The 19,951-nt window shown below is 50.3% G+C and overlaps 1 protein-coding gene across 3 annotated transcripts in view; it reads right to left on the minus strand.

Moving 5' to 3' along the window:
- The window catches only part of NOL4L (nucleolar protein 4 like), a 131,334-nt gene that overhangs the window by 51,779 nt on the left and 59,604 nt on the right, over positions 1-19,951 (minus strand). For all 3 annotated transcript variants that reach the window (XM_025001189.2, XM_025001190.2, XM_059893016.1), the window contains exon 4: positions 13,572-13,681. In XM_025001189.2, the coding sequence (XP_024856957.1) occupies positions 13,572-13,681 (110 nt within the window). The remainder of the gene's footprint in view (positions 1-13,571; positions 13,682-19,951) is intronic.

Consider the following 19,951-nt stretch of genomic DNA (forward strand, 5'->3'; position numbering starts at 1 on the left):
AAACAGCCAACTCGTTGGAAAAGACCCTGATGCTGGGAAAGATTGAAGGCAGGAGAAGAAGAGGACAATAGAGGATAAGATGGTTGGATGGCATCATCGACTCAGTGGACATGAGTTTGGGCAAACTTCAGGAGATGGTGAAGGACAGGAAAGCCTGGCGTGCTGCAGTCCATGGGGTCACAAAGAGTCTGACACCACTGAGCAACTGAACAACAACAACTGGTTTACTAATTGTAACAAATGTATCATACTAATGTAAGGTATTAATAAGGGGAAAGTGGTAGGGATAAAGTGGGAGTTCTGCTCTATCCTCTCAGTTTTTCTCTAAAACTGTTCTAAAAAATTAAAAAACTAAAATACTGAGGACACAGAGGCAGAGTGGAGTTAGCCTTTTTAAGACTCAAATGCAGAAGCTACTAGAGAAAAAACTGATAAGTGTGAGTACATAAAAATAAACATGACAAAACATGCTCACCAGGAGCAAGATCAAAGACAGAGGGCTGCGGCTGGGAAAAAAGAGGCAATGGCTAACTCTGTGGAATCAAAGAAAGACAATGTGGCCTTTCTTAATGATCCAGTGGTTCAGCGTCTGCCTGCCAATGCAGGGGACACAGGTTCAAACCCTGGTTCGGGAGGATTCCACATGCCAAGGGTCAACTAAGCCCATGCACCACAACTACTGAGCCTGTGCTCTGGAGCCCATGTGCCCAGAGTCCACGCTCGGCAACAAGAGAAGCCAGCACAATGAGAAGCGGGCGCACCGCAGTGAAGAGAGGGCCTGCTCACGGCAACTAGAGACAGCCTGTGCAAGCAACGAAGACCCAGCACAGCCAAACACGAATTAGTTAAATTATTTTACAAAAGGAGAGACTTCCCTGGTGGTCTGGTGGCTGAGACTCTGGGCTCCCAATGCAGGGCGCCTAGGTTCAATCCCCGATCAGGGAGCTGGATCCCACATGCCGCAACTAAGACCCAGCATGGCCAAATAAATAAATAATTTTAAAAAATAATAAAAATAAAAAAGGAAAGGAAATGTAATGATAGTGTGCTAATCAACTCATTTATGAAAAATCTATACAGTCATAATAATATAAATACAATAATTTATCTAAATAGGGAAGTATGGATAATATTGAGGGATGGAAAAAGGAGAAATAATACATGTGTTTATGAGAGGGTATGATTGTGTACATATTTATCTCCTCCAGCAAGAAATTAAACAACAGTAACCAAAATAGTCCAAACTAAAAAATCAAGAACTAGCAGTGTGAACACATTTTTTAGAAATAGGAGATGAATACTAGAAGAGATAGCTAAAAAATAAGGAAGAAAAGAAGTTGTCTCTGATGGGTAGAAATTGAAGTGGGGAGGCTGGGACAGGATCTGCCATTTTTCTATATGATTTTTAAGATATATATTTTATTGATAAACATAAAAATGATTACAAGTAAATAAAAAAGATGAACACTTGCTAAGCTGTTTCTGAGGGTTAGCTGCCCTGGGGGGACCAAGGGGCACAGGAGAGAACCTGAGAACAGCCACTACCCTCGCACATCTTCTCACAGCAGCAATGTGCCAAGGATCATTCTTTGCCCGCAGAAATCCAAACAGCAGCCTTGGTCAAGGTCAGTATTTCAGTGGCTTTGTGTTTTTCTCGCCGCAGTACAAACCTTCTGCAGTGCCAGGGACTTTTGGAGATGGGAAAAGGTTTGTGCTGCAGCTTCTCAGATTTTGAAAATGGTGCCAGTGGCATTCCAGGCCTTTCTTGGGTTCTCATGGGGCAAGCCCAGCCCCCTTGACTCAGCTCCATAAAAGTAACAGTGGGGGCTGAGAGAGTGGCCCCAGCATATCTCAGTGGGTGAGCTCAGTGAGGAGAGGAGAGGGACTAAATTGAGGCAGTGAAGGCAGCAGATTCAACATTCTCAAAGTCCCACAGGGTCCACCCCTCATATTATTCTATGTAGACTTATAGAGCAGAGAAGGCAATGGCACCCCACTCCAGTACTCTTGCCTGGAAAATCCCATGGACGGAGGAGCCTGGTGGGCTGCAGTCCATGGGGTCGCTAGGAGTCAGACATGACTGAGCGACTTCACTTTCACTTTTCACTTTCATGCATTGGAGAAGGAAATGGCGACCCACTCCACTGTTCTTGCCTGGAGAATCCCAGGGACGGGGGAGCCTGGTGGGCTGCCGTCTCTGGGGTTGCACAGAGTCGGACACGACTGAAGCGACTTAGCAGCAGCAGCAGACTTATACAGAGTAGACACTGATGCTCAAAGTATGAAAATACTGGTCTAGAGAAGTGGCTACAGCAAGATAGCAGCAAAAAAATGCAAAGGTGCTATAAAGCAATTATCCTCCAAATAAAAAATAGGTTAAAAAATTAAAAATGCAAAGGTGAAGTGAAGAGAGTGATGATGAGAAGATGCTGATGGCTGGGAAAGAAACATGCAGCCTCTCACAGTGAAGCCCAAGTTACTCATAGGACCTACTGTCTTCCTTCACCTCTGCACAAGGCAGATGTCTGAGGTTAAGAGGTCTCAACCTCCCCAAGGGCAGACCTCCAAAGTCAAGAGGCTCTGAAATCTTACTGGGAAACTGTGCTTTCAATCAGCATAAAATATCTCACTTTGCCCTATTTAATTTTTTTTTTTTTTTGCCTTGAACTTGTTTGACATTAATAGTACTTCCCTTTCTTCCCTATGTTTTCATCTTTTTTTGTCATTAAAAAAAGTCTTTTATAAACACCAAGAGGATTTTACCATTAAAAAACCTCATTTGCGCATTTTTGACTCTTTCTAGTGGAACTTAACCCATTTACATTTATTGTGATTTACTAGTGTTCGATCTTGTTCCTGTTAGTTTATCTATGTTTTCCATTCATTACAACTCTTTTTGATTGCTTTTTCTTTTATTCTTTCACTTAATTACTCTTGCTTTGGTTGCTTTAATTACTTTCTTTGGTTCTGTTATTTTTCTCTAGCTATTTAGAAGTTCTACATTCTGTTTTTATTTTATGAAGATTGTTGCTTAATTTTCAAGAAATACATCAGCTTTTTCATGAAGATGGTGTCGAAGGTAAAGGAAGCCCCTGCCCCTCCTGAAGCTGAAGCCAAAGGAAAGACTTTAAAGGCCAAAAAAGTAGCGATGAAAGGTGTCCACAGCCATACAAAAAAGATCTGGACATCACCCAACTTCTGACAGCCCAAAACACTGCAGCTCAGAAGACAGCCAAATGTCCTCAGAAGAGCACCCCTAGGGGAAACAAGCTTGAGCACTATGCCATCATCGAGTTTCCCCTCACACCAAGTCAGCCATGAATAAGGCAGGGGATAACAACACACCAGGTTCACTGCAGATGCCAAGGCCAAAAACAAGCACCAGGCCGTGAAGAAGCTCCATGACACTGGCATGGCCAAGATCAACACCCTGATCAGGCCTAATGGAGGGAAGAAGGCTTCTGTACAGCTGGCCCCTGACTAGGATGGTTTGGATGTTGCCAACAAAATTGGGATTACCTAAACTGAGTCTAGCTGGCTGTTTTTACTATTAAAATAAGAAGAACAAAAGAAACACATTAGAACCGCTGCTTCCTAAAAAGACTATTAAATCCTCAGACATGGCAAAGTTTCCATTCTGCTATTTCTCTCTTGAGCTCACACCTTGCCTGGGCTTCCGGGCAGCCTGAGGATGGGGAAGAAGGAGATCATTGTTGCCATCAAGTTTACATATAATCTTATTTATTTATTTTTGGCTGTGCTGGGTCTTCACTGCTGCATGGGCTTTTCTATAGTTGTAGAGAGCTGGGGCTACTCTAGTTTCAGTGCATGGGCTGGGCTCAGTAGTTGCTCTGTGGTATGTGGGATCTTTGAGGCCCAGGGGTTGAACCCACGTCTCCTGCATTGGCAGGCACATTCTTTACCACTGAGCCACTAGGGGAGGCTGTCATCAAGCTATTAAATCTGGGTGCAAGGGAAAGAGACACGTGTACCCCAATGTTCATCGCAGCACTGTTTATAATAGCCAGGACATGGAAGCAACCTAGATGTCCATCAGCAGATGAATGGATAAGAAAGCTGTGGTACATATACACAATGGAGTATTACTCAGCCATTAAAAAGAATACATTTGAATCAGTTCTAATGAGGTGGATGAAACTGGAGCCTATTATACAGAGTGAAGTAAGCCAGAAAGAAAAACACCAAAACAGTATACTAATGCATATATATGGAATTTAGAAAGATGCTAACAATAACCCTGTGTACGAGACAGCAAAAGAGACACTGATGTATAGAACAGTCTTATGGACTCTGTTGCAGAGGGAGAGGGTGGGAAGATTTGGGAGAATGGCATTGAAACATGTATAATATCATGTATGAAACGAGTTGCCAGTCCAGGTTCAATGCATGATACTGGATGCTTGGGGCTAGTGCACTGGGATGACCCAGAGGGATGGTATGGGGAGGGAGGAGGGAGGAGGGTTCAGGATGGGGAACACATGTATACCTGTGGCGGATTCATTTTGATATTTGGCAAAACTAATACAATTTGTAAAGTTTAAAAATAAAATAAAATAAATAAATAAATCTGGGTGCAGAGTCGGCATTTGCAGGTTCTCCACAGGTGAAAGTCCTACGAGTCAAGCACTGTTTAAGCAAGTGACAGGATCTCACTGTGACCCATCAGCTGTGCTTCTTCTTTGGGTCTGCCCATTTAGGGGGGCCCTTCTGAGCAGGAAGAAGCCTGAGTATGTCCATGAGAAAAGCAAGCCATAAAGAGGGATGAGGACTCAGAGAGAGAATGAGCAGATCCCTGTTTTAATCCCTCCCTGTCCCACAGCCTGGTCTAAAAGATTAAAAAAGTAAATGTGCCTAGCCCCAAAGTGGAAACCACCCAAATGGCTGCCAACGGATGAACGGAAATCAACAATGTGGTCTATTTATACAATGGAATAGCATGCAGCCATTAAAAGGAATGAGGTTTTGACACATGCTGCCACATGGATGAGCCTTGGAAACAACATGCTAAGTGAAATAAGCCAGACACAGAAGGACAAATAATGTGATTCCACTTAAAAGAGGTACTTGGACAGTCAAATTTAGAAAGTGAAACAGTGGTTACCAGCGGCTGGGGGTGGGAGGAATTATTGCTTAACTGTTACAGAGTTTCTGTCTGGGGTGATGAAAAATTTTGGAAATAGGGGTAATGATTGCATAACATCATGAATGTACTTGATGTCACTGAACTATACACTTAAAATGATTAAAGTGGCACATTTCACATTTTGCCACAATTAAGAAAGTGAATGTCGAGAGCTTTTCAGAGTGGGCTTGTTTCCCTCTCCACTAAGGAAGATGGGAACCTAAGAAAGTTTCACACGTGGAATGTGCTCCTTTCCTGCCCCCAATCCTCGCCTGGCTCCCCGGTGCTGGCTGGGGAAAGGGCTCTCTCGTGACTTCCCTTCTAAGAGGCACATGTGCTGAGTCCCTTCGCCTCCTCTTTCTTCTTCCTTCTCCCCCTTTTCCCAAATTGGCTCTGGCCTTCCCCAGCCCAGGTCCTCCTAGAGCTGTTATCCCTCAGCATCCCTCACCTGGACCTTCTGGGCTGGTCCAAATCTCATTTTAAAATAAGCGAGTGTCCCCTGAACCACCTGGCAGGTTCCTGGTCTCTTCCTGTTTCTGTTTTCTTATCTTGGATTACAGTTCCATGGCCACTGTCTTGTCCTCTCTACTAAGAAGAGCTCCTGGAGACCAGCTATGCTGTCTTATTCATCTTTGTGGCCCAAGAACAATCTTGGACAAGGTCCTTCACTGTGTCTACTGAATCAAGTTGGCATAATAAGATTGCCATCAACAGCACCAGAGGTCACTGAGGCTTCCTCTGTGCTTCTAAGGTGTCCCAGCGCTGTGCTGCGCACTGCGCCTGCTTTGTGTCATTTAACTCTTGGGCTAAATCTGTGAGGTGTACTGATATTATACTGTTATTACTCTCAAGTAACAGGAGAAAAGGGCTTCCCTGGTTGCTTAGATGGTAAAGAATCCACCTGCCAAGCAGGAGACTTGAGTTCGATCCCTGGGTCGGGAAGATCCCCTGGAGGAGGAAATGGCAACCCACTCCAATATTCTTGCCTGGGAAATACCAAGGACAGAGGACCCAGCGGGCTACAGTCCTTGAGGTTGGGACGCGACTGAGCAACTAAACAACAGGAGGAGGAAAAAGGAGCCCAGAGAGGTGAAGTGATTAGCTCCAAGTTACACAAGGAGCCCGGAGAGGTGAAGTGACTAGCTCCAAGTTACACACCCGGTAGGCAGAACTGGGACTGTCACTCCAGGGTCTTTGGTGGGTGGGCTGGAATCTTGGCTGAGAGCAGTGCTGCTCCACACCGCCTCCTGAAAGGAGCAGGAGGGCCAGTACTCTAGGGGACCCCCGGCTCTCTGGGCAGGGACTACCCTGCAGGCCCCACATCTAGGGGGTGGGGGAGGGAAGTCTGCCCTTCCTCCCCCAACCTCCAAGACCCAGGGAAAACTCTGGGCCAGGGGAGAGCTGCAGAGGAGAGGGAGGCAGAGGTTAATGGAGACAAATAAGAGCCTCCATCACGCGGGTTTAAACAATGGAGCGCTGCGCCGCTTCACACACTGCTGCGAGAACCATTAAAACCATTAGCGGGACATTAGTGCTGCTCCAAGAATTGAAGCGAGGGAGGCGGGAAAGAATTGAAGCGAGGGAGGCGGGAAGCGAAGGAAGGTGCTGACAGGCTTCCCACTCTGAAAGGAGCAAGGAGTTGGGGAGGGAGGGTGGCCAGGGGTTGCCCTGGGGAAGTTGCTAAGCCTCCCGGGGTCCCAGTCTCTGCTTCTATAAAATGAAAGTGTGTGTCGGGGAAGGAGCACATGATTTGTCTTTCTCCTTGGGATCTGGATCTGATTTCTACAATGGGGTCTTGATTCAAACACTGTGATCTCAGGAAAGATCAGGTTCATATCCCCTATAACATGGATATCAAATTCTATATGTACCCCAGCAGGTAATTGGGCATTCACAAGGCAGGGGGAGACCTCCACCCCACCCAGGCCCCCTACCAAACCCCTCCTTCCCACATTTCCTTAAGCTTCATCTATGTCAGGCGGCTCCCAGTTCCCAAGCCAAACAAAGCTCTCTGCCTGCTCTGCCAGCATCTCTGCCAAGGACGTTTTTTCTCTCCACTAGCCCCGCCAGCGACCCGGTGATCAGGGCCCAGGTGACCCACCACCTCGGATTCTAAGGAGAACACCCTCACCCAAGAAGTCCATGGAGAAGCAGGGCATGTGGCTGTGGCAGGGGCACAGGTTTGGATGGAAAAGATCTGAGTTGCAGTTCATGTTAGCGGTTGTGTGACCTTGAGCAAATACGGAAACTTCTTGAGCCTCAGCTACGAAACCAGCAAGATGAGGATGATAACGTGACCCTGTTGAGCTGGGAGGGTGAGGGGCGATGTTTGTAAAGGGCTGGACACAGAACAGGTACCTGAAACGGCATCCACTCTGCTTCCCTGTCCCACCTCTAAGCGCTTCTACAGACCCCAGAATGTTGATTTTGATTTTCCTCGTCTCTTTCACTGGACTGTGAGAGGCAGCAGGGCAGAGAGACTGTTCACCATGGTCTCCTTAGCACCTGCCAGCTCAGGTGCATGATGGATGGATGGATAGACGGATGGGGGGGATACGAGTGAGGAATGAGTGAGTGACAAGAGAATTATAAGATCAGCTTATCTGGTAGGTGGAAACATCAAGGGTTGGAGAGTAAAGAGACTGAATAATACAGGAAAGCAAAGCGGGTTGTAAAATGGTACGCACAGGATAATTCCGTTTTCTATTCAGTAGTCTGGAAGGTTGAACACCAAAATATTCAGTGATCCAGGTGGTGGGAGGATGGTGATTTTTATCACCATGCTTTTGTTTTTTGGTGACGGAGGCCAGATGTATTTGTGTAATTTTTTTTTCAGTATGAAAAATAGAATAAAATGAGACAGAAAACAAAACCAGTGTCTATATGAAGAGATCCTAACACTGCCCTTCATCTTGCACACAGTGCTGAAAGGGAATTTGAAAGGTCAGCGGCTGGGGGTGCGCTTGCTGGCCACCTCTGGCCTTATGAGTGTGGCCTGCAGCCCTCCCTGGGACCCCACCTCTGGCCTTATGAGTGTGGCCTGCATCCTCCCTGGGACCCCATCTTTGGCCTTATGAGTGTGGCCTGCAGCCCTCCTGGGACCCCATCTCTGGCCTTATGAGTGTGGCCTGCAGCCTCCCTGGGACCCTTATGAGTGTGGCCTGCACCCTCCCTGGGACCCCATCTTTGGCCTTATGAGTGTGGCCTGCAGCCCTCCCTGGGACCCTTATGAGTGTGGCCTGCACCCTCCCTGGGACCCCATCTTATCAGAAGAATGCTTTGGAACATTCTTCATGACAGTCCACATCTCATGAGATCTTCACACCCAGCCCCCTACAAGAAAACACATTCGTCATCGGTAAAACTAAATGTGGTTTCAGTTGTATATCTTCATGATGCTTTCCCAAATAAGGGGGGAAAAAACCTGACTTTATCGGGTGCCCCTCGCCTATTTTCAGCTCTTTGTGGCCACCGAAATGACAGCTTGTGGGGGATCTTGTGTCTTAGGATGGAGGTCCCGGGAGGGTGGACCTAAATGTCCCACATGTTGAGACACCATAATAAATATTCACTGCATTGGATCAGACGTCAATATTCTGTTTGGTTCCTGTGAACATTATTATTGGAATTCCCAGGTGACGCTAGTGGTAAAGAACGCCCCTGCCAATGCAGGAGACGTAAGAGACATGGGTTTGATCTCTAGGTTGGGATGATCCCCTGGAGGAGGCAATGGCAACCCGCTCTATTATTCTTGCTTGGAGAATCCTATGGACAGAGGAGCCTCGCAGGCTACAGCCCATGGGGTGGCAAAGAGTTGGACATGACTGAAGTGACTTCGGCACGTATGCATGAACATTATTATTAGATTTTCACATTACCTAATATCCTCTGCAGAGAAAGACCCATTTCTCAGCACATTAATCCAACACAACTGGACAAAGGTAACACGATTCCGTCCACTTCACAAACAAACCCCACCGCCTGTTCATTGTCTGCTCAAAGCTGAGGGAGGGGAAAATGTCCTCCTCGCCTTACTGTTGTAGTGTCTCCTGGATACCTAATGCTGGGAAAAAAACGAATTCTTAGGTTCTTCTCACTCAGAGATTTTAGATGTAGAGCTTTGTTCAGCATTCATAAAATATCATTCATCCCAGCTGCTGTTATTTACAATTGGGTTTATCTTCCATTCCAGCCTTCATGAATGATGTGCAGACACTACAGGTGTCTTCTGTTGGCAGACTGTTCGGGGTCAGAGGGATGCTGCAGCGAATGAAACGACTCCCAAAGCCTTGTCTCGGGACATGGTGTTTGACGGCAGCAGAGCCAGACCCATGCTGCACCGGGACGGGGAGCCATTCACCCACTCAAAGGGGAGCCCTGCTCTGACATCACTACAGGAAGTGCTAAACGCCTAGTCATGTCCGACTCTTTGCAAACCCACGGGCTGTAGCCTGCTAGGCTCCTCTGTCCATGGGGTTCTCCAGGCAAGAATACTGGAGTGGGTTGCCATTCCCTTCTCCAGGGGATCTTCCCGACTCAAGGATCAAACCTGGGTCTCCTGCATTGCAGGCAGATTCCTTACGGTCTGAGTCGTCTAAGCCATTAGGGAAGCTACATTTGCGCTACAGGAAAGAAGCTACCAATTCAAGTAAGTGTATTTTTAGTTTTCAACTCAAGCTGAAAAATCAAAGACACCTGGGTCCTTGGCCCTTCCTTGCTGCTGCAGATAAATAACCTGGCGAGCAGTGTGACTTCTTGTTTTACCACGTGCCTGGCTATTGAGCCAGGATCACAGTGCTGGTTGAAAGGCTGAGGCCTTGAGCGCTCACTGCGGTGCGTGCAGGGCGGGAGGCTGACAGCTGGAGGGCCCCAAGTGGAAGGGCCTCCTCACACACACTGCCTCTCCTGCCAGGCGTGTGCAAGGAGGGTCTGCATTTTTACCTTCTACCACACACTGGAGAAGGTCGGGGACATTCAGAGGGCCCCAGTTTGGGAAACCAGGGATGGAGGTGAAGAACAGTCAACTCCACTGTCAACTCAAGCCACCTCAATCTCAGCTTCAGCCCCACCCCCCTGGGGACAAATACCTCCCACACTCCCTCTCTATCAGAGTAGCCTGAACCTCACCAGGGCGACTTATCCATGAACTTCCGTTCATTCACAGATGACCATCAAGCGCTTACATGCTGGACTTCCTTGGTGGACCAGTGGTTAAGAATCCACCTGTCATATATTCAGAGAAAAACACGGCCCGAAAAGATCCATGCACCCCAGTGTTCACTGCAGCGCTGTTTACAACAGCCAAGACATGGAAGCAACCTAAATGTCCATCAACAGAGGAGTGGATAAAGAAGATGTACATGTGCACAATGGAATATTACTCAGCCATTAAAAAGAACGAGACAAGGCCACTTGCAGCAACATGAATGGACCTAGAGAATGTCAAAATGAGTGAAGCAAGCCGGACGGCGAAGGAGAAACATCACACGACGTCCCTTATATGTGGAATCGAAAATGATATAAACAAACTTACTTACAAAACAGAAAGAGACTCACAGACTTAGGAAACGAACTCACGGTTGCTGGGGGTGGCAGGTCGGAAGGGATGGTTAGGAACTTGGGAATGTCCTGTACACACTGCCTGCTATATTTAAAATGGACAACAAAGACCTACTGTACAGCACAGGGAATTCTGCTCAGTGTTATGTGCCAGCCTGGATGGGAGTGGGGTTTGGGGGCGAGTGGATACATATGTATGGCTGAGCCCTTCTGCTGTTCACCTGAAACTACCACATTGTTAATCAGCTATACCCCAATACAAAATGTTCTTAGTGTTAAAAAAAAAATAATAATTAAAAAAAAAAAAAAGACTCTGCCTGCCAATGCAGGGGACACAGGTTTCATCCCTGGTTGGGGAAGATTCCACAAGCCTGTGTGCCCCAACTACTGAGCCCGTGCTCTGCAGCAAGAGAAGCCACCACAATAAGAAGCCCCCATGTCACAACTAGAGAAAGCCCATGTGGAGCAACGAAGACCTAGAGCAGCCAGAAATAAATAAATGAAAAGTGTTAAAAGTGTTTATATGCCCAATGCTGTGTTTCTCCCAGTTTTCTTTAGCTTCAGAACTGCTCACACTCTCTGCACCAGCCATACCAGCCTCTCAAATTGTCCTCCCTCAAGCCACAGGGCCTTTGCACAAGCTGTTTCCTCAGACTGGTGCTCTCTACCCTGAAGATCTAACTCAGCTCAAGCCTCCTCAAGCCTCCTCTTCTGAAGCAAACCTTCCTGACGCCTGCGTTGGTCCCCCCATCGTGCCCATCTAACTACTCATGGCACCACGTGCCTCCTGCCTGGCACTTGTCACAGCTGTACCCATGATGGCTGGTTAATCTCTCCCCCAACTCTGCTGCCTGCTATGACCTTAGCAGTTGTGTATGACTTTTTCATTAGTGTCTGTCTCCCCTCAGATCATAAGAAGAGCTGGGAATGGTGCTGTCTTTGGTCATCCCTAGACCCTGGCTCTTGGAGTAGGGCTCCATAAATATTTGTTAAATGACTGAATCCTTGTCAATGCACCTAACCAGCTTCCCTGGTGGCTCAGACAGTAATGAATCTGCCTTCAATGCAGTAGACCCAGGTTTGATCCCTGGGTTGGGAAGATCCCCTGGAGAAGGGAATGGCAACCCACTCCAGTATTCTTGCCTGGAGAATCCCATGGATGGAGGAACCTGGCAGGCTACGGTCCATGGGGTCACAAAGAGTTGGACACGACTGAGCAACTAACACACACACACACACACACACACACACACACACACCCCAGTCTTAATTCCTCTTGGGTTCATGCATGTTAAGTCACTTTAGTCATGTCCAACTCTTTGTGGACCCGCCAGGCTCCTCTTTTCTATGACGGTCGCATCCCTAAGAAACTTCAAAAACAGCGGGGATAATGGTGTCGGTTTTCCACTCAAAACCGCAAAGTTGTTTTGTGCAGAAAATGCCAGTTATAAGGGTGTTGCTCTAACAGAAGCAACAGTTATAACATCTAAGCACCACTACATGGGGTGAAGCACAAAGGCACTCAAACAGCCAGACAGCAGGAGTTCAGCCCCACGGCTTTTCTTTTCCCCACAAAACGGCGCTTGAGCCCAGTTCACCGCCAGAACCGGCAGTGGTCAGTGCACCACACTGGGATCCCTCATGAACGGATCTTGGTATGTTTCCTTCGGTTATACAAACTCCTGCTGTCTCTGGGGCACTAAGGGGTTCCCCAGGTGGTGCTAGTGGTACTGAACCTGCCTCCCAGTGCTGGAGAGGTGAGAGGCGCGTTCCATCCCTGGGTCGGGATGAAAAGACGGGAGAGACGCAAACAACTCCACCACCCAGAGCCCAGCTTACTTCATCCGCCCTCTTGAGGCTGTGGGGATGGGAGGGCCACCACACCTCCTCCTCAGGGCAATGCAGAACTCAAGCCAAATGGCTCAGATCCTCAGACCCCAGCCCCAGATGCTACCTAAGCACCTCCAGCTTCATCCCCTCAGAGCTGACAGCAGAGCTGTCACCCTCCTCGGCGGACACACACCCAGGTTGTCAAGGAGACCAGCCACATCCTGGATGGAATGCACCCAGGGCTGGAAGTCAGACTTCCAACGGAGGAGAGAACAACCTATTTCCCTAGTCGCGCCTCAAAGATACGGCAGGTTCAAACGTCACAGCTGATGAGAAAGCTTGAAGCAGGAGGTGAGACACTCTGACTCTGGGTTGGAGCAGTGGTCGGGGAGAGGGGTGGCACTCACCCAGTCTTTCTCTGAAAGACAGTCAGGCTACGCGCCTTGCAAAGGGCTAGAAGGTGGGCTGTGGAGGGAGGTGGGCAGGAGCGGTTTTCTTTTCACAGCCTGTTTCCATGGTGCCTGACAGCCCTGGGCAATCCACAGCTGGGGAGTCCTGGGCAGCCCGGGGAGGTGGCGGGTGCGGGCAGGGCCTTATCTCACGCTGGGCCACCTTCCCCGGCTCACCCTCCAGGCCCACCGGGTCCCCAAGAGTGACAGAGGCTACAGGCAGGCGTGGCCTCCCTCTTGCCTCCCCAGGGCAAGGAGACGAGTGGCGCAGTAGAGGGCAGAGCAGGGCAAGGGCAAGCCGAGAGCCAAGGCCAGCAGCTCTCACCCCTCCCACTTCCACCCCCTTACCCCTGCCCTTGAGGAAGGCTTCCCCGAAGACCTGGCAGGGCGGTCTACTCAGCGGACCTTCTCACTAGGAACACGTTCCTTCCCTCCTCTCAGCCAGGACTGCCCGGCCCAGATAAGCAGATAAGGGCCTCTTTGGTTTCCAGTGTGTTTACACAGGCTGTGGCCCCACATCTCGGAAAGGCTCAACCACATCCAGGCAAGTTAGGACACCTCCGGTGGGGCAAGGGGGACGGATGCCTTACCTGCTCCTGGGAATTCATCACGCGCAACTTCATCTGTTTCAGGTACGTGGAGGTGAGGGGCATGTTGTAATCGATGATCCCGGAGACCAGAGGAGACGGAGGCTCGTTTTCTGGTGGATAGAAGAAAAGGAAGTCCCTTTCAGCCTGTGTGGGGGGCCACCAGCAACATGGCACCCACGGGGGGAACCCAACACGGGGCCCGGGGAGGAGGCCAGGCGGGCAGGCGGTCTCTGACTCATGGAGCACCCACAGTATCTGGCCCGTGGATGTGGACTGCATGGTGCTGAGAGTGTTTCTCAACTAAGTAACCGTGTTTAGTAAGAGAGGTCACAGTTGAAAATTGGGGATTTCTGGCTTCTTTGAAAAATGGAAGGTCTAGCTACACAGGGCCCTCACTCTTACATGGCAAACACCCACTGCTGCTGAGCCTCTCCTTTTAGACAGGGCTCGAGGGCTCTGTTCTGCTGCAGTGTCCACCTGTTCCTATTGCCCTGCACACTTGCACTCAACGATGATGCTTGCCAGGCCCTTGAAGTCAAATATGTAAGTTTCCTACGCTGGTCACATGCCACACTGCCCCACGCTGACCCTCACCCCCCACAGCATCCTCCCTAAAGCCGCCATGGACCACCTGGCTCACGGGTCTGGGCCAGGCCTCCAGTCCACCCAAATTCTAGTTCCTCTTTAATCACATGGAGAGGAGCATTGTTCCTCCCTTTTATTGCTTTCTTGTCCTGAAGATCAAAGTAACGCATATTCCTTTTGTAGAGCATTTGCAAAGTGTGGAAAGATGTAAAGAAAAAAAAAAAGTCCATAATTGCACCAAGCAGCTTGGCATATGCTTCTGTTTATTTTTTCCTCTGTGATTTCTTTTTTACATACTTGATATCATAATGCATACCGAGAATAACAGTCTGCTTTGAAACCTTTTTTTTTTTGCTTAACATTTTGTCATAGGCATTTCCCCTACCATCAAAAATCTTGTTTTGCTTTGCAAATATAATTTTTATATCCCTGTATTGTTTTATCATATGTTCTGTTAGTTACTCCCTTATGAGTGGCTACTTAGGCTATCTGCTATCAGGGGCTACTTATAAACACTGCTGGGAACATCTCTGTACGTGAATACTGGTCTGTATTTGCGATCATTTCCTTTTTAGACCAGATTCCAAAACACGGAATTCATGGGTCAAATGGTAGGAATATTTAACAACTTTTTTGTTTTTCCTTAACCTCACCCAGAGGCATGTGGCATCTTAGTTAGAACAAGGGATCTTAGTTAGAACAAGTTACTTATAGGACAAGGGTCAAACCCACGTCTCCTGCACTGGAAGCGCGGAGTCTTAACCACTGGCAAGTCCCTACTCAATGACTCTTGAAAATGTCTGGTCACGCTGCCTTCTGCAAAGGCTCCTGCGGTGGGCCCAGCTTGCCACTTTGCTGTGCATCTTAGGTACCTCTGTGGGTGCCATTTAGGAGCGACTGCAATGGCGCAGGAGTTAAGTCAACTAGACCGGAAGCATGATTCAAGGGAAGCCCATTGCCACTCTTTCCAGTCCAGCCTCCCCTTCAGATGTCTGCTGCTGTGATCAAGCTGGAAACCCTGAAGCCACCTGCTGGGACCCATCACACAAAGCAGGGCCTCATTTTGTCATTTAGTCATTTGACCTGGCTTCACCCTCTGTCTGGGGAGTCATCATGTTTACCTGTTTTCTGGCTGCCTCCTCCCCCAGCCTCCAAGGGCACCGGGCCTTGACCCAAGTCCTCCTTGGCGCCTAGTTCTATCTGTGGGCTGGGGTTGGAGTGGCGTGAGAAGTAGGGGCGACTTTCCGATGAGCTGAAGCCTGCCTGCCGCCACTGGCAACACGCCCAGAAGGACGGGCTGGAGGGAAGTCGGTGACCGGTGGGTTGGAGGAAGGCAGGGATCTGCTGAAGCTGCCACTCAGAGCCAGAGCCTAGGCCGGCAGGCCCCCACAACCTTGAAAACACTGCTGAGTGAAAGAAGCCAGACGCCACGGGACAAACACTGGGGGATTCCATGTGGATGCGGCAGCTGGAACAGGCATGTTCACACAGACAGAAAGTAGAAGAGGGGCTACCAGGGCCAGGGCATCTGGGGATGGGAAGTTACTGCTTCATGGGGCTGTACGTTCTGTTTGGCAGGACGAAGAGTTTTGGAAAATAGATGGTGGTGATGACTGCTGGGCAGTGAGTATAACTATAATGCCACTGAGTTGTACACTTAAAATGTATTAAAATTGCAAGTTTTGCGTTATGTTTTACCACAATAAAGAAAAATGGCTCCCGCAAACAAGAGAGCAAAACTAGCCAGGGGGCACCAGGGCCGTTCCTACTTGGCGAGGATAGAACAGCCCCGCAGAGAACAGGGTCCACGCATCTTGAGGTGGTGCCCCTCTGGTGACTGTACTGCTTGAATAACATTTTCTATCAAGTTTTTTAAAAACACATAGCTTCGTTTTGCTATTTTTTTTCCTTAAGGAAAAAAAAAAAATGTGGATGCGCTGTGCGGCTTGTGGAAGGAGTTTAGTTCCCAGACCAGGGATCGAACCCGGTCCCCTGCAGTGGAAGCGCTGAGTCCTAACCGCTGGACCAGCAAAGGAAGCCGTTGTTGAGTTTTTGAAAGCCATGTGGTCATATGAAGAAATATTCGTTCTTCCAGGACTCACTAACAGGGAGTCTTAGGAACTGGCTTGAAAAATGGGCCAAACTTTTCCTTCTATTAAGGGAGCCCCTCCTGGTTCTGCGGCAGAGGGCTTTTCTGACACAGCGCACACTGGCCCCACCGGCACAGACGCCCAGTGCTGTGGGGAAACTAGAATTCGTTTTTGTGATTGTGGGTTCTCTTCTTCTTGCTGCCCCACCATCTACCCAGACCTGACCTCTTCAACCCGGGGCAGGGGGCATGCTGGGACCTGCCCACCCCCTCACCCCCCCACCCCCACAACTCCACGAGGCCGGACGCACTGTGTGAGGCAGACCCCGCAGCCACACTGAGATGATGTCATTCGAAAGAGCCACGGTTCCTGTTTTGGAGTGAGCGTCTTCAGATGGAGAAGACGGCCGTTTGCGTTTTGTTTCCTCAGAGACAAAGCTGTCTGCTGAGAAGCTGCTGGACAACGTGGTACGTGAGAAGGGCCCCCCACCCTAAGGGTCCCCGGTCAGAGCCTCAGATGAAGACTTCATCAGGTGACGTGGAGACGTCCTCTGCGTTTCGTTGTCCTAGGAGGCCGGACACTGAATTCCTTTACCAATGGTCACCTGTGTCCTGCCTGAAATGCCGTGAATCCTTACAAAGAGGTAACTTAAGAAAAAAAACAAACAGGGCCTTCCCTGGCAGTCCAGTGGTTAAGACTCCACACTTCTACTGCAGCGGGTGAGGGTTCCATTCCTGGTCTGGGAACTAAGATCCTTTGCGCCTGGCGGCACAGTCAGGAAAAAAAAAAAAAAGTAATATGAAAAATATAAAAATAAATAAATAAAAAGAAAAAATTTAAAGCCAAGGTTCAGCTTAGTTTAGGGCAGGGAAAAACCCACAATGGCTGGGAAGGTGCTCCTGGGAAGTGGGAGAAGGGGTCTTCCTTGGCCTGTTCCCTCTGCAGCACATCCACAGTTCAGAAACTGCTTCTGGTGCCCAGAGATGAGCCAGGAGAGCTCAGGAAGAGGAGGCTGAATGCCCCCGTCGGCTGTGGGGAGGGGACAGGGGGGTGGAGTGGAGCGGGACACCCTGGGCACACAGACGAATCCATCAGAGATCCGTGTGCCGTGAAATGCTTGCGTCCGCAGTTCCAGAAGTGAGGGCTCTGTCAGGGAGGCAGGACCTTGGCAGGCGGGAGACATTCCCGGGGAGGGAACGCGCCAGGGAGCTGGCTGTGGGAGGTCAGGGCTCGGGCCACACCGCAGCCAAGAGACAGGCAGGCAGGTTTTTGGCAGCAAGGGAGCTGCATGGTTCTGGGAGTGATAAGCACCACACACATAGACTTATAGGAAAGAGCTAAGGAACAGGGCCAGTGGGGGCTCCCTGGAGTCACGTGCTCACGTAGGGATGTAAGGGATGAGCGAAGATGAACCCACGAATGAGGAAGAAGCAGCTTCCCCGGGTTCTGCTGGATGGGCCAGGTCCCTGCCGTGGTCAATAAACACAGGGGCCATGCCTGAGCCACTGCAAGGAACCTGAGACCACCAGTGAGTTCAGAGCTAGTAAGGGTCACGGAGCTGAAATAACCCCTTAGGTGGCTGGTGAGAGAGGCAGAGGAATCACCCGAAGAAATGTTTCAACACCTTTTTTGCCAAGGAAACCTGAAACCAGCCCCAGCACTAGACCCAGCTTTACAGGCTGTTGAAGAGTCCATGACGCAAAGGCTCTCCCCAGGCCAAGCCGAGCGCTGACCACAGCCGGGCCTCAGTGACCAGGCCAATCCACGCAAACTCCAGCTGAGGAGGTGGCCCGGATCGTCCAGGTGGAGCACAGGGTGGCAAATTCTCTTGAGTTTCCACCCACGGGAATGGAGGAACTCCTCAATCCAGAGACACCCAGAGAGTTTCTGGGTACCAGGGCAAGAGCTCTCAGGGTCAGGGCTGGGTGGGTGAAGGATGTGTGCGCAATAAAGGCCTGGCGCAGAGGAAACGTGGGACTGGCCAACCGGCCACAGGGTTCAGATTTGGAACTAGAGATCCCAGGCTTGGGGTTGGCTTAGAAGGTGATGAAAAAAAAAAAAACCCTCTCTTCCAGGGAAGCGAATCAATAGGTCAGCAAGTCTTCAAGGAGCACCGAAGGGTGTGCATTCATGGCGGGGATGGTGGGGGGAAGGGCACAGGGCCGGCCCCTGGGCCCAGCAGGGCGGGACTGATGGCCAGTCCATTAGCGCTCCAAGGAGGAAGAGCTCCAGGGCTGCTGGCGTAGGTCCAGGCAGCTTTGTGGAGGGGGTATTTCAACAGGACTTCTGTTCAGTCACTGGGACGACAGCTACTGAGCCCTGCCAGGGCTCCATGCAGACCCTCCTGCGTGAGGCTCCCAAGGACTCCCCAGTTTACAGATGAGGCAACCTCCCCAGATTACACAGGCGGTGAGCGTGAGAAGGGATAGAGGGCAGGCCAGCGCAGGAGAGGCTGCAGGGGCAGAGGAACGAACCGGAATGGGGTCACGTGGGGCAGGACAGGAAGTGGGGGGCTCTGGAGCGGCCAGGCAGGGAGGGGGTTGAAAACCACTGCAGGGACGCCACCACCTGAGTGGACGGCTCTGGCTGAGGAGGGACCCTTTGGGGGGTAACCGGCGCTGCCCGCTGCTAACTCCTTGTCTGCCACGTAAACAGCATTTTGTCACATCAAAGAAAATTAAGATGTGCCCTCTCCCGAAGCCCCTCTCCACAGCGGCCCAGGGCTGGGACCAGGGCACACCCAGCTCTCATCTTTGCCTCCTCTCCGCCCAGACTCGCTCAGGGGCCGGTGGAGCTGGGAGGCCCTGGAATTTCCCATCCTTGGACTTCCTGATCCTTGCAGCCTCCTTTGTTTGTGCTCCTGGCGCTGGGGGAGGGCATGGGGCTGTCCAGCATACTCTCCCACCACCACCTCCGCCCCCTTCTTGCCCCCTCCCGGGACAAACCACCACTGAGCAGGGGAGGCTGCTCTGCTTCCTTTCTTTCTTTCTAACACGAGGCCAGGAAGCAAGGCGCCCTCCCAGCCGCCCCTCGAGAACTCTCCATCCTGCTCTGTGGCCCCCTCCCGCCCCACCTTCCTGGGACAGGAACCTGGGGCCTGCCTCTGGGGCCAGGCGCAGGCTCTGATTTCCCGGAGGGCAGGCGAAGGAGGAGGGAAGGCTGGCAGAGCAGAGCAGAGCAGGGGTGCCTGTGAAAGGGCAGTCGGTGCAGCTGACCACATCCAGAGAGGCCAGCCTGGTGGGCAGAGACAGCGTCTCCACGCTCTCAGCTGGGGCAGGAGATGGGAGGACCTGCCAGCTGACGACAGGGATCCAGGCACAAATGCCTCTGACCATTGAGAAGACAGCAGAGTCTTTCAGCCTCTAAGGCTCTTCACTAGCAGCCTCCAGAAACCCTTCAGGCCAGCGGCCAGGCTGTAGGTGCTTGCTTGGGAGGGTGACCGTGTGTCTCTTCATGGGACACCTGGAAGCTGGCAGCCTTGCGTTTGGCTGGGACAACAATACTGGGTGGAGTGGGGGACAAGCTGATGTTTCCCAGGCACCCGTCGCACCAACCGCCCTACAGACGGGCTCGTTTAATTCAACTTCATCCTCCTGAAAACCCCAAGAGAGAAATGTTGCTCCCATTTGCTGATGGGAAGGTAAGTTCTCCTGCTTTCTGGGGGACCTTGGACAAGTCACATCACCGCACCACCTCTGTGCCTCC

This window comes from Bos taurus, chromosome 13, assembly GCF_002263795.3.
Source record: "Bos taurus isolate L1 Dominette 01449 registration number 42190680 breed Hereford chromosome 13, ARS-UCD2.0, whole genome shotgun sequence".
Taxonomy (NCBI): domain Eukaryota; kingdom Metazoa; phylum Chordata; class Mammalia; order Artiodactyla; family Bovidae; genus Bos; species Bos taurus.